Source organism: Gopherus evgoodei, chromosome 4 (genome assembly GCF_007399415.2).
Source record: "Gopherus evgoodei ecotype Sinaloan lineage chromosome 4, rGopEvg1_v1.p, whole genome shotgun sequence".
NCBI lineage: Eukaryota > Metazoa > Chordata > Testudines > Testudinidae > Gopherus > Gopherus evgoodei.
In genome coordinates this window covers 75,526,703-75,540,042 of record NC_044325.1, presented here as the reverse complement: position 1 = coordinate 75,540,042, position 13,340 = coordinate 75,526,703, and the positions used below count along the sequence as shown (strand labels likewise).

Below are 13,340 nucleotides of genomic sequence, written 5' to 3'. Positions count from 1 at the left end.
GCAGGATTTCTCCCTCTCTTCATTTAGCTTCTCCTGCTCCATTTTTGTCCTGTGAAAAGGTGAATGTTGCAATAGCTTCCACATTAAATGCAGAACCTAACAGGCCTAGGCCTCTATGAGCCCACATAGCAGAAGGAGTAGCAGGAGCCCAGTCTCAATTTGATTTTAATGAAGAAAATGCAAGAGGTAATGAAACAGAATTACAGAAACTCATTGAGTCGAAGTCTAAATCACTATAGAAGCCTTTCCTCCATGTGTGCAAAATCTGCTGCCTTTAAAAATAGCCCCTTCTGTTACACCGGCCCCTGTGACGGCACTTCCATGCATCTTTCTCCTTCAGTCCTGTTCTCATGAGCAGCTGCTTGTTCTTTGTGACTGTGTTTTGCCCTTTAGAAGAACTAAGTTGTATCTCCAAGTGAGAAACAGGTAAGGCAGTTGCTGAGAGCAGCAGGGTGGTTCTGCTGCATTAGAGTTCCCATGCTGGTAGCAGCCTGTAAATTTCCCCATGGTGAAGTAGAGGGAAAGAAAAGGAAGCCTGCTAGTAGCCTCCACTGCCAGGAAGGGAACTGGACCAGAAAAGGAACTAAAACTGGGAAGTGAATGTGCAGCATCACCCTATGAGGAGCCAGAGCTTCTGGTGTCTGCTGCAACCTCACTCTTCACCAGAAACTGTAATGGAGGGCAGAAGATGATGACTGCTAGCCATTAATATTCTCAATACCTGCTGTAGTCTGCAGGGAGATCCCTGCAACCTCCACAGTTGGCCTAAGGAAGAGTCACCTTTAGTGACTCATCTAGAAGATCCAGGTGATTCACCCTGACCGGTGCAAAGTGACCTATAGTCACTTGCATGTCCCACCTATTAAGCTGAGCATTTGTTTTTTAAATGACACCAATGTGGGGGATGGGGGAATAAAACTTGCAAGATTGGCACCTGTCCCAGTTTTGGACTAAACAGTTCTGCTACGTGGTCTTTAATTGCAGTGTAAAATTTTCTGCCTGCCATGCACATTTGTTTGGCCCACAGTCAACATCTACACCCATGGTGTGGTACAGTGTAGCTACAGGCAGCCTGTGGCATTCACAGCCAAGGGAGGTCAAAACAAAAGGCTGTAACTTTAGAGAGAGCTCCACAATTTCATAACCACACCCACTGATTGTAGCTCTGCAAATTAGGATTATGAATGCAATTAAAGCTCAGGGAGCAGACAGGGTACTTTCTCCTTTGCACAACAGCCTAGGTACGTGGTAACTCTGAAGGAACAGGAATGGGTATGATATGGGTTAATCCATGTGGCAAAGTCCACTGATACCTGGAACTTCTCCAACCTACCCCTGCAGTTTTTTCTCTCAGAACAGAATTGAGGGGCATGGGCAGCGACAAAGGGGGAGTGCCCAGGTGCCTGCAGCACTTAAGTAGCAAAGACAAGGGACCCCAAAACCTCATCTGTAAAGCCAGTGATCTCCAGCAGCTCCATCTTCTTGGAAAGCAGATGAGGATTTAGCCTCTACCCAGTGGGTGTGAGTTGGGGCTTCTGGTCCAGGTCCAGCCTTCACACAGTAATCAGCCCAATGGCCCAAGACAAAGTGCTCAAAGCAGATTGGGAATCACACTGAAATCAAATCATTCTGACCTTAGTGAAGAAGGTCATTAACAACTGAGCAGATGATGGCAGAGATTCCCAGACCTCTTTGTTGCTGCTAAAATAATTGGTAAAATTACAACCATTAAAAGGAGAAAGATTATTCCTGAAGAGCAGCTGGCTGTGGAAGGGGAGCCCCAGCTCTGTCATGTCTTAAAAGCAGGTATTCCACACAGTACACTGGATTCAAGGGGGCAATCCACGGCCTCCATGCAGTTGGACCATCCTGCTCCAGATGCCCTGGGATTTCACCTCCAAATGTCATGTCTCAGCTAAAGAGCAGCCAGAGGCTGGTCCACATCAGGGTCCAGCTTCTGTGCAGAAGAATGCTCAGTTACTGAAGGCCAACCCAACCACTCTCAGGGGCAGCACGGCTCCCTCTTGCTCCCTAGGGAGGGGTCAGAGCAATTGTCACGGCTGCTCTTCTCCCTCGTTGGAAACATGCCGGTAGCCGGGTGGCTGGGACTGTATGCGGAAAATGACAGTCAGGAGGAGGATAATGAGGAGGAAGAGGATGGATCCACAGACAGCCAGAGCCACAATCAGTTCTGCAAGGGAGAAAATGAGCAGTCAGTCTGGTAACATTCAATCATCACTGTCTCTCACTAATGCCCAGCTGGCACTCACCTGTGTCCTGAACATTGCTTGCTACCTGGCATTCATGTGCCCAATCCTGGGGAATGATCCGGTCAGTGAGCTGCAGGAAATCCAGCAAGGGGCAGCGCTGCTCACAGCCAGGCAGTGTCAGTGGAAAAGGCTCCCTCCCACTCTCGTTGTGGAAAAACATCTCCACAGAAAAGTTACTGGGGACAAAGCAGAGACACAAATCGAGATGGAGTGCTGAGAAGTCAGTAATTACATATTCCTTCTCCAATTTTCCTCCTGCCTAGGACCATCACCCTCTCCAGCCATCCTGTAGATATCTCTTCCTATCACCCACTTCGCATGCAGCTCTGGGAGCTAGCCCTTTTCCGTTGTTCTGTATTAAGATCTTCCTTCTGTTGTTCTCCCCTTGGGAGCAAGGACAAGAGGCTCCGCCCTGAGGCTAGAGTCTTGCCTACATGTTTAACCCAGCAGATGCCCTTACTGTAGCCCTCACCTGTCGTCATCTTGGTAAAGCTCAAATATGTGACATGAGGCATACGGTGCTTGCCTCCCATTGTAGACATTCAGAGCCATCTGCAGTGCCACAAGCGTTGTGTCATGCTAAGAAAGAGGGAGAGAATGTGAATCACTCTTCACAAATAGGACAGAATGCCTGGGACCACATTCACAAGAGGAGAGCTTAGCAGGGGACCAGGAACTGTGCTGGGCAAGAGACAGCTCATTGAAGAAACCCAGGACCATGCCAGAGAAGGGAAAACAGATTATGGGAAACTCACTAGAGCAATGGTTCTCAAACTGTAGCAACCCAAGAGAGAGCTGGAAGCTATACCAGCCTAGGGGGTCAAGTCTCTGAAGGTACATCTACATTATAACAGAACACCCATAGCTGGTCTGGACCAGCTGACTTGGGCTCTTGGGGCTATAAAATTATAGTGTAAACGTCCAGGCTTGGGCAGGAGCTGGGGCTCTGTGACCCTAGATGTCTGCAATTTCATAGTTCCACAGCCCAAGCCCTGCAAGCCTGAGTCAGCTGACCCAGGCCAGTCATGGGTTTTTTATTGCAGTGTAGGCACACCCCAAGGGAACCCATTCTATTGCAGTTCTGGGAGAGATGTTGGACAGTCTATCTCATTAGGTTGCTAGAGAGGGAGATGATTGTCTGCATCTATCATTGGCCAAAACACGAAATCAGGGTAGCACAACCCATCTATCAGAAGGGGCAGTGACCCCAAGTCTGTCCTCCTGCTCTTGCTGAGTCAGCCACATGCTGGATTTTTAGACTGGGAATTCACTTCCTCGGACGCAGAGGGGATGATGCCAGGTGCTGTAGAGCATATACTGCTATGGGTAGAGACATATTCTGGATGTAGGGACTGCATTGGAGGATGGAACGGGGTAGAGCCCCCACCAAGGCCCAAACGCCATGGCAGGTGGAGTGGGAGGACAGCTCCCCGATGCAGACTTACTGCTGAGTAGGCGAGTAGTTTCAGATGCTGGGCTGCAGACGCATTTGCTGCTGAGGTCATGTTTTTCCTTATCTGAGCCAGCAGGACCCCTGAGGAAAGAGAGTGGCTGGTCAGATCCCCAGGCTCATTAGGATAGAAAGAGACTCTTACCTGAGATGTCATCCCTTCCCCACTCACCACCCTGCAGACGAGCTTTCTCCGTCTGCTGGTGGATCCCAAACAGGAATTCAAAGCCAAAGTCTTTTAGTTGCTTCAACCGAGTCATGACATCTGGGGTCACCCATGGCGGCAGTAGCAGCTTATGTGTTTGCTGAAAAGACAAAAGGAGAATTCATTCAAAGGGAGACAGTGTGGGCAGGGTGCAGATCACAGGGCTCACAGTCAGGAAACTTGAGATCTAGTCCAGATTCTGCCATGGGCTCACTGTGTTACCATGGATGACTCCCTTCCTCATCTGGGCTCAGTCTCCTCTCTCACTCCCATCTGCAGAACTACATTTGTAAGACATTCTGCCACTTCATCATAAGAAGCACAAAGAATAGTAAGAATAAAAACTAGGAACAACATTCCTCTGAAAATACAGCCAAAGTGTGATGTTAGCTCAAGTTGCAGAGACAATAATCCTGGGGCATCTGCTGTGTGTGAAGATGATTCTGCCCCTTTGAGACCACACAGCTAGAAATCAAGACATAAGACAAAAGAGCAGGAAGAAAGCTATTGCTATAGGCAAAGCACATCCATACAGGAGAAGTCATCAGAAGCACAGGCACTTGTGCACTGAGGAAGAGAGCAGAATACTAGCACTCTGAAATTGTCATATTGAGATGCAGCTCAGATGGAAACCCCAATAACCATGCTCTGAACAAGGGGAGTCAGGAGAGGAATCTGCTTTGCAGACAGCCAGTGTACTCAGAGGAATGGATGAATTATGGTGAAAGCAGCTGTAATCTCCTCAGAAAGGTCACAACTTTTGGGGCATCTCTCAGGCCAATTTCCCAGGCCATGTCCCATCAGACTCCATGGGAGACTACAACAAGCACCCTCTGGGTCATTCTACATGATTCAGATCAGGTACCTGTCAGCAGCCTAGGTAGTTTGTTTTGCATTCATTTACCAAGAGCACAGCTAGAAAGTTCTAGTTTTGCTTTGTTGGTTTGAGCTGGTGGAGTGAATCTACTGCCTCAGCAGTGGAAATGCCAGTTTCACTCAGCAAGGTCTATTACCCAGAGCATTATCTATAAGGATGTGAGCACCACCACTTCTCTCTGAGTAAGCAGAACTTCCTTTCCTGGGGTACAGCCCTGTCCTGTGTGCCATGGGAATAAAGTTCTCCCTTCTCAGAGCCTGCCCACTCTCCTTCTGCTAACCAATGAGCTGTTCTTTTGAGTTCTCAGCCCTGTAAATCTGTGAAAAGTCTAAGCAGACAGTTAATGAACAGGGCCTCTGACCCTGCTACATAAGGTCTTTGAGCAGGACCAAGAGCAGGAATGGGAAAGGGACTCTCTGATCTTTCTTCCAGGGGAGTTTCTATTTCACTAGCAGGAGCTGCTTAAATCAAGATTCCTACAAGGAACGACAGTGGATTATGAGATGCTAAGAAAGTCTTTGGAAACCAGGGAGTGCTTGTTCCTCCCACTACCAGGGGCTACAGGGCTTTTCAGATGCCATGCTCACAGGAAAAAAAAAGGATGGCATAAGCCAAAGAAATGCAGCAAATTATCCAGAAGGAATCTCTGCAAACATACTTGAGTCTGGGAAGGGTAGACTCTTGTAGTTAATGAATAAGAGTGAAATTCAGCCCAGTCACAAAATCAATTACTGTACTGGCAAGGGAAGATTTAGAATGACATTTTTGGTAATTACACTATTTGGACCCCCAGGGATTTTGAAGTCTAAGGGCTTGTCTACACATGGAGTTATTCAAGAATAGTTATTCTGGAATAGCTATTTCTGAATAAATCTATGTGCCGGCACTCTCATTCCAGAGTAAGAGTACCTTTTTCTAAATAAGCTTAATTCACTTTCTGGATTAATGGTGTCTACACAGAGTTATTCTGGAATAGCTATTCCACTTCAAATTCATACCCCACTTTATTCTGGAATAATTTTCCTGTGTAGACAAACCCTTTGGAAGGTTTTAACTAATCAGCAGTGTTCAAGCACTGATTCTACTTATATTATGGTGGTGTCAGTCATGGCTCCGTACTTAGCAGAGCTGAGTTCTGCACTCAAAGCCGAGATTAGACAATTTTGTGTGTGTGAAGAATAGAGGGTATCCTCCCCAAAAGTAGAACTTCCAGGACTTGTCTACACAAACTTGCACTGGAGGAACTCTCAGGTATTTGGTTAAACCATGACAAGTCTGTGTGTTAAACAAGGCTCTGAGTGCGAAATGGATTTTCTGAGCATTTAAAGGTAATCTATTAGTTTACACTTTAAAAGTAATTTAAAATGAGTGATAAGAAATCTAGCATCCTATGTTGGACCATTTTTGTCCCCAATGATCTCAGTTCAGGCATTGTCTATCTACACAAAAATTGGCCATGGCTCCACTAATACGGTGCCTCCTGGAGAGAAGTTGTGGAAGGTGAGGTGGGTAAGGGTCAGGTGGGGGTGGGAAAACTAAATCTGGGGCATCCCAGGACTCCCAGACCCAGCTGGGCTGCCTGTGGCAGCCAGGGAGAGACATGACTTTCCCCAGCAGCCGCCTCTCTGCAGCACTAGCAGTGCACCTTGTTAATTATCCCTTGTTTTAATATTCTTTCTTCCATATCTATTAACTGTAAAAAAAAAAAATCTATCTCGGTTTTTTGTTTGTACTGGTGGCGCATATCCACACGTTACCTCGATATTGGTGCATATACCAAAATTCAATCTGCACATGGATGGAAAAAATTAGAGGGAACATTGATGTTTACCCTATATTACCGATATGTGCTTCTGGCTTTAACTCCATTTTAATGTAGTTTTTGTTTGGGAATTACTAAAATCACACCACTTTGCTCTTGTTTAGGGCCTTCCTGTGTCAGAGGAGCTCAAAACATTTTACAAACAATGAGGAATAAAACCTAACAGTCCTCTAGATTGTAGGAAAGTATTAGTCCTGTTTATAGATAGGGAAACTGAGGCACCGAGCAGGAAAGTGACTGGCCCAAGTTAACTGAGAGCAAGGGGAGCATCAGGAATAGTACCCAGGAGTCTTGACTACCTATTCCTTGTTCAAGTAACTAGATTAACACTCCTTCCATCTTGAAAAACTAATTACAACCAAAGAATAGTAAAGATTTTGGGACAACCACTCCTTTCTCAGGAGACAGAATGTCAGAGGTTAATTTTCAGTTCTGGCATGACATCTGAAATATGCAGCTAGAGGATCTATGGTGCTGGAGCAGATAGATTTCCTAAATTGTGCCTCTGGAGCCGGGGAAGAGTTGTTATTCCGAAATCTGAAGATGAAGGCTAACTATGTGGAGGGAGAAGTGGAAGGTTGCTGTACAACAGGCAAATCCATTTCTCACCAATGCAATTGTCTCCAGGCTAGTGAATCCCTAATCCCGCTCTGCTGAACACCAGGTCCCTCCTTTTGTGGGGGGATGCCCAGACTAACTTACCTCACAAAAAAGTGTGTCATACACGTTCCAGACAGATTCCAGGGACACATCCCGGATCCCTGTCTGATTTGCCACCATCTCCAGGAACTCCTGCAGGTGACAAGGCAGAGACTCAAACCTTCTGGTCTTCCACCACATAACTCTGCAGAGTGGATGTCTTCCACCCCTCCCTGCACCTACAATCATATAAAGGTATCTCCTTCCAGCTCAGGGAGACCTTTTCTCACAAACTCTCACTTACCAAATTCTGTCTGGTTTTATTTATGTACTCTGTTGACTGCCGGGTTTCATTCTGTAGCTGCTCATACCGCGGGCAAGGGGATAATGGAAACTTCAGCAGCTGGGCAGAAACAAAAGGAGAGGCTAGGTCAGGGAAGTTCTGACAAACAGCAGTGACTGTACTGCCTCCCCACCCCCCCCCCCCCCCCCGATGAACTGCACCCTTAAACAGTGAGACGCTGCATCTAACAACTAAATCAACAAGGGACATGAGAATTCCAGGTCTAGAAGCAGGGGGATCCCCTGCAAGGCCAGGCTAAGGAGCAATATGGGGTAAACTGAGGACTGAAGGGGGAGGACAATGAAGAGGGAGGCTCTTAACGATAAGGAGAACACCATGCCTGCGCTGCCAATATTTATCCTTGAAAATGACTCACCCTCTCCACAGAGTCAGGCACAGTGTGTACAGGGATTGGCTGCCAGGAAACATTGGGGTTGAACACCTGTTGTCCTTGTGGGGGGTACAGTCCTGCCAGATTGGCCTCTGCACTCATCAGTGTCCGGTCATAATCTGTGCTGCGAACGAAGATCTGCACGGAGCACAGACACCTGTTCTGTGAATATCACTATTGTACACAGGAGTGGGGATACCTGGGCTCTGATCAAGGGACTCAGAATATAGGCACCACAAAGTTTTAGGCACAGCAGAGAGTATATGGAGTGTGCTGAGGCCATTACAGCTCAAGCACTTCACAAACAATGGTGGGGAAAGAGGGAGTGCATATCACAGGGCAGGCTATTAAGGCATATGGGCACTGTGGGATGGAGATGGCAGATAGAATACAAGTGAAGGAGTAGCTCAGGCAGAATAATATAAGTAGCAAGCAGGTAGGAGACAAGGCCAGAGATACAGATAGGAGACAGTAAAAAGAGAAAATATAGTTACAGCGCAGGGTTCAGTCCTCAGCTTTGCCATTGACTTGTTATGTAACCTGTGACAAGAATCTGCCCCTCTCTGGCCTACTTTTTCATCTGTGAAATGATGACAGTAGGGACCTGGATAGTGGATGTGGCAGAGGTTTCATTCATTAACGTCTATGAAGCACTCTTTGGTCCTCAGAGGGAACGAGGCAGAAGATTATTATCATTCCAGAGCTTGGCAGGAGGAAAACTTGACAATACAGAAGAAGAATCTCTGCATTTGCTCTTGCTCAAGGAGGGTCAAAATGGTGAGAGTTTGATACCTTGGCATTTGTGTACTGAAGCAACTGGAGCGGGGAAGAGAGGTGTGGGGCAGGCTTCAGTGATAGGTGGAGTAGATGAGATGAATGGTTATGAATGCAGGGATAAATATCCTGGCAGTCAGGACATCAGAGAAGAAGCAGATAAAACAAGAGTCTTGTGCATGGTGATATAGTTTTGCTTTATAGAGCATCTTGCATACAAACTATATCCTCAAAACATTCTCGGAAAACACAAGATTTACTCACTGCCTTCACTCTGAATATTTCCACCCATCTGACATGGGGCGTGGCTAGAGCGAGACCTTTTCCCATTAGCTAGGATGAAAGAACTCCAAGGTATGCTCTAAAGAAACATCTAAGCAGTATCTTAACATGGGATAAAGAAAGAGCAATCTACAGCACTGTCTCCAGTTGCTTATCCTTGGGTATATGCTCACGTCCCAGCACCCTTTTATAGGGCTCTAGCCTGTGGCTGAAACAAGTGATCAACAGTCACACAATGGCAACCCGGAGCTGGTGCTTCCTATAAGAGGAAACTTGATGAGAGCATACCAGGATCAGGAAGTAGGAGGGTGCTCTTTGCATTAGCCAGGCAGCAGACAGCTACAGGAAAAAGGAGAAACAGCAGCCTCAGCTGGGAAAAGCTTTAAGAGAGAGAGAAATGTGGGAAGGAACCTCAAAGCTTGGGGAGGAGAGCTGGAAGATATGTATTTGAGTTGACACTTAACAGTTAACTGTGGTTAATAAGATCGACCCAAAGAAGGGAGTGTTACTTGAACCCATGAATCTGCATTTATTGGAGAGCCCAAAAAGGGGAAATGAGGCAGCAGACACTTGACCAGATGAAGTCAGCTGGCAATCCACTACCACATTAATATTAAAAGGCCTGACACAGCTGTGGGTCAGTATCAGCAATAGGACACAAGAGTCATGAGATAACACTCCCTCCATCTTGAAACTCTTTTTCCTGCTCCAGCTGACTCAAATCTGTCAGAAGAACAGTAATAAGTATTTTGGGGGACTTCCCACATCCCTCCCTTAGAAGTCCCAAATGTCCTCTACGTATAGTATATGCCTCCTGAAAGCCTCCATACTTTGAACAAGTTAACTTCCCAAATGGCTAATCAGAACCACCCAGTTTTCAAAAACTAGGGCAAAGATTTCTGTAGCAACATCAAACTTGCAAAGAAAACAGAATCAGCTACTTTGGCACAAGACCTTTAATGCTTTACTGCCAGAAATAAAACAAGAGCTTGGGTAGAGATTATGGTGTGTATGTGTAAACTTATTAGATGGTGCCTGGAGCTGGTCACTGGCCTTGCCTGGGACTTGGCAAAGCAAACACAGGCTGCATCCCTGTCCTATGGAGGGGATCAGCTACCATCTAAAACTGCTACTTTAATTTCCATAGGCTCAAGTCTTTCATTCCTTGATTCAGGGGCAGTGGTATCCATTGCTATATTCCAACTGTAATTCATGGACCAATTTCAGAGTAGGTGTCTAACTTTCTGATAATGGTGTTACTTCTGCTTATCCCTGGGTTGACTTTGTCCTGGTATCTGGAGAAGAGTTTATGCATACTAATAGTAGCTTTTTCTTCAATCTTACTAGCCCTTTAAGACTAGGAGATCTGCCACAAAGTATAAAGACCTGAGACTAGGGAAGGTGTCTCTGCCTCAGTGCAGGAAACAATGATGGAAGAGAACCAGAAAGCAGGCATAGTCTTACTCAGCTAGGTTGCAACAGGATGCTCTCCCAAGGAAACTAGATCTTTAGTTGCTTCCTAAAGAGCTTTACTTTGACTGACAAATTCTGAGGGATGTTGGTATATTTGAAGACCCACGCACAATCTGCTAAGGATGATAGATGCACCATTTCTGTAACCCAAGGTTCTAGAAAATCTTGCATGAATATCTGCTCTCCGACACTTTGCTCCACTGCAAAAGCATGGCGGAGTTAGGGTGGAGAACCAAAAAGCAATAAGGCTGCTGGATAGAGGAACTGCATTTATTTACGTGGCTATAGGTTCATTTCCTTTGAAGCCTGAGTTCCACTGCTTGTTGATCAGATAAGATAACTTGCCTGAGGCCTCCTGATTCAATTTTTCAAAAGGAGAGCATGAAAGAGATACACCCAATTGCAGCTCACTCTCTGTGATGTCTTCCCAAGAGAGGGAGGGGATCAGATAAATACCAGCTGATGTAATGGGTGCTTTTGCAGGTCTCTTTATTACCCTTTCTACCTCTCTTTGTTTAGGTGGCAGTCGCCTCAGGCCTCCTCTTGCATAGTATCTTATCACCCCCAGATGTAACCATCGTTCCTTCTTGCCCTCCCTCCACTCTTACGGGACTACACTCCTTTGATATTCACAGTAATCCAAATAATTTCAGAGACAATTTCTACAGAAGATGCTATTTAATATAGTCATACTGGATCCTAATATGTGAAGGCACAGCAGCATGAATATGATAAAGAGAAACAATAAGGGGCCCTGAAGACAGTGCAGATAACCTGAGCACCAGGCTGTTCCTTACAGAAAGATAAAGTGACTCCAGGAGAGGAACAGGGGGTGATGACCCACAGTAGGTACATTGCACTGACCTCCTGCCTATTGTACGAGGCGTTCAGGAACCCATGGTAACGCTTCCGGAGAGACTGGCCCAGATCCCATTGTTGCAGCATCCCAATCTGCAAAGAAGGATTTGCCACTATCCTGGGTCAATCCCAGCAAAGACCTCCGCTGTCAAAGGCCACATAAAATGGCTACCAAAGGGAAAAGGGTGGGTTCCCCGGGACCTCCCACCCCCTCTTAGGAAAGGGCAGCAAGCCCCTTCCTAGCGGGAGAAAGCAGACACCTCCGAGGTACAACTCCGAATGCAATGCTGCTTCCCGGGGTACCCACCTGGGTGAGCTGCCCAAATCCCTGGGGCCACGTGCTCTCCTGATAGGGGTCCCGAGGATAGGCCCTCACTGGGGAGCGGTCCCCGTGGCGGTACAACTGAAAGAGGAAACACCTTCGAATTGCCTAGTGCCCCAAACCCGCTGCCCCCTGCCCCGTCACCGCGCGCCCCCGGCCTCCCCACCTCTGCCCGGCGGCGCCCCCCGCGCCCCCGCCCGGGGCGCGGTCTCGCCCTGCGCTCCCCGTCTGGGCCGAGCCCCCCGGCTGTCACCCCTCACCAGGGTAACGAAACGCAGCCTCCGCCCTTGAGCCAGTGGCGCTGCCAGCGCGAGGCTGACGCCCAGCAGCAGGGCGAAAGGAGCCGCCATCGCTCTCCCCACCCAGCCTACCACTGACGCTGCTGCTAGGCCTGGCTCGGTGCGGCCCGCCGCCCGGAACCCCGGCGTTGCGGGCCGCGGGACCCGCGCCGGTACACATTCCGCCACGCACAGGAAAGAGGGATCCGCCATCTTGGTAGAGGCAGAAGCACCATAGAGCTGGGACAGTAAAGGGCGAAGGAACAGCACACCGGAAGTGAGTTAGAGAAGCGCCATGGAGGGGGGGGGAGGGTGTTTCTGTTAGCTGCTTAGGGCAGGGGCTGTCACCCATTTCCAGGCCCCCAGTGCCCTCCCCTTGGCTGCTGTCTGGTCCTTAGTCTGTGTGCGTGCACCCTGGAGCTAGTGTCCATTGGGACTGGCGTGGATGGGGTTGGCGGGTGTTTAACTGGCTTGGTGCACATGCCAGTGCCAAGGTCTTGCTCATGCTTAGGATGCCCCCACCTCCCTAGAAGCGCAGTGAGCTAGAGAATAGGTCTAAAAAGTGTGCCAGGCTTCCAGCATGGATGTGCAGTGCATTGGATCCTAGACCAGCCTGACGGCTTTGATGGCTACCCCAGCCCAACGGACAAAACACAGCTAGTACTGGTGGAGTTCCAGACCAATAAACCAGTCTGTTGAGGCTAGAAAGCTAGCATCCAGCATGCTCCTAATTCCAAGAGCGGAAGCAGGAATTTAACATGAGTATTGGACTGACTCCAGTAACATGGAATTTGTAGTGACGTCTATGGTGAAGGTTGCCTAAAATCCCCTATTCCATTCTTTGTGCATAACTTGTTAAAGCATTCGTCAATTTGCCTGAAAATTCCCAGGCATGATCTCTGTTTAAAAATTTGAGCAAAAAATTATTCAGTTGTTTTTGAGAACAAGAGAGTAAGTGTGCATGTAAGAATATATATTTCCCATTATTTACAAAAATTGACTTTTTAACAAGTATAAGAGGGGTAGCTGAGTTAGTCTGTATCCACAAAAATGAGGAGTCTGGTGGCACCTTAAAGACTAACAGATTTATTTACCATCAGTTTGGGCTTGAATAGTGATGGGGAGTGGGTGGCTCACTACAAAGGCAATTTTCCTTCTCTTGGTATTTATACCACCTCATCAATTATTGGGAGTGGACTACATCCACCCTGACTAAATTGGTCTTCAACGCTGGTTCTCCACTTGTAAGGTAACTCCCATCTCTTCATGTGCCAATATATATTTGTGCCTGTATCTGTAATTTTCACTCCATGCATCTGAAGAAGTGTTTTTTTTACCCACAAAAGTTTATGTCTA

General features: G+C 47.3%; 1 protein-coding gene across 3 annotated transcripts; it reads right to left on the bottom strand.

The window, feature by feature from the left end:
• Positions 1 to 147: 147 nt before the first annotated feature.
• On the bottom strand, positions 148 to 12,070 carry ACP2 (acid phosphatase 2, lysosomal). Of its 3 annotated transcripts, XM_030559896.1 has the most exons (11): positions 11,967 to 12,070; positions 11,692 to 11,787; positions 11,391 to 11,477; positions 7,983 to 8,135; positions 7,568 to 7,666; positions 7,327 to 7,416; positions 3,893 to 4,025; positions 3,716 to 3,804; positions 2,743 to 2,849; positions 2,271 to 2,446; positions 148 to 2,191 (listed from the first exon to the last, which is right to left on the bottom strand). In XM_030559896.1, exons 1-11 carry the CDS (start codon positions 12,054 to 12,056, stop codon positions 2,055 to 2,057), a joined length of 1,257 nt encoding a protein of 418 aa, XP_030415756.1. In that variant the 5' UTR covers positions 12,057 to 12,070; the 3' UTR covers positions 148 to 2,054. The 3 variants fall into 3 exon arrangements, with proteins under 3 accessions (XP_030415756.1, XP_030415757.1, XP_030415758.1); XM_030559897.1 differs by lacking the exon at positions 7,327 to 7,416; XM_030559898.1 differs by lacking the exon at positions 7,983 to 8,135.
• Between the last annotated feature and the right edge of the window lie 1,270 nt (positions 12,071 to 13,340).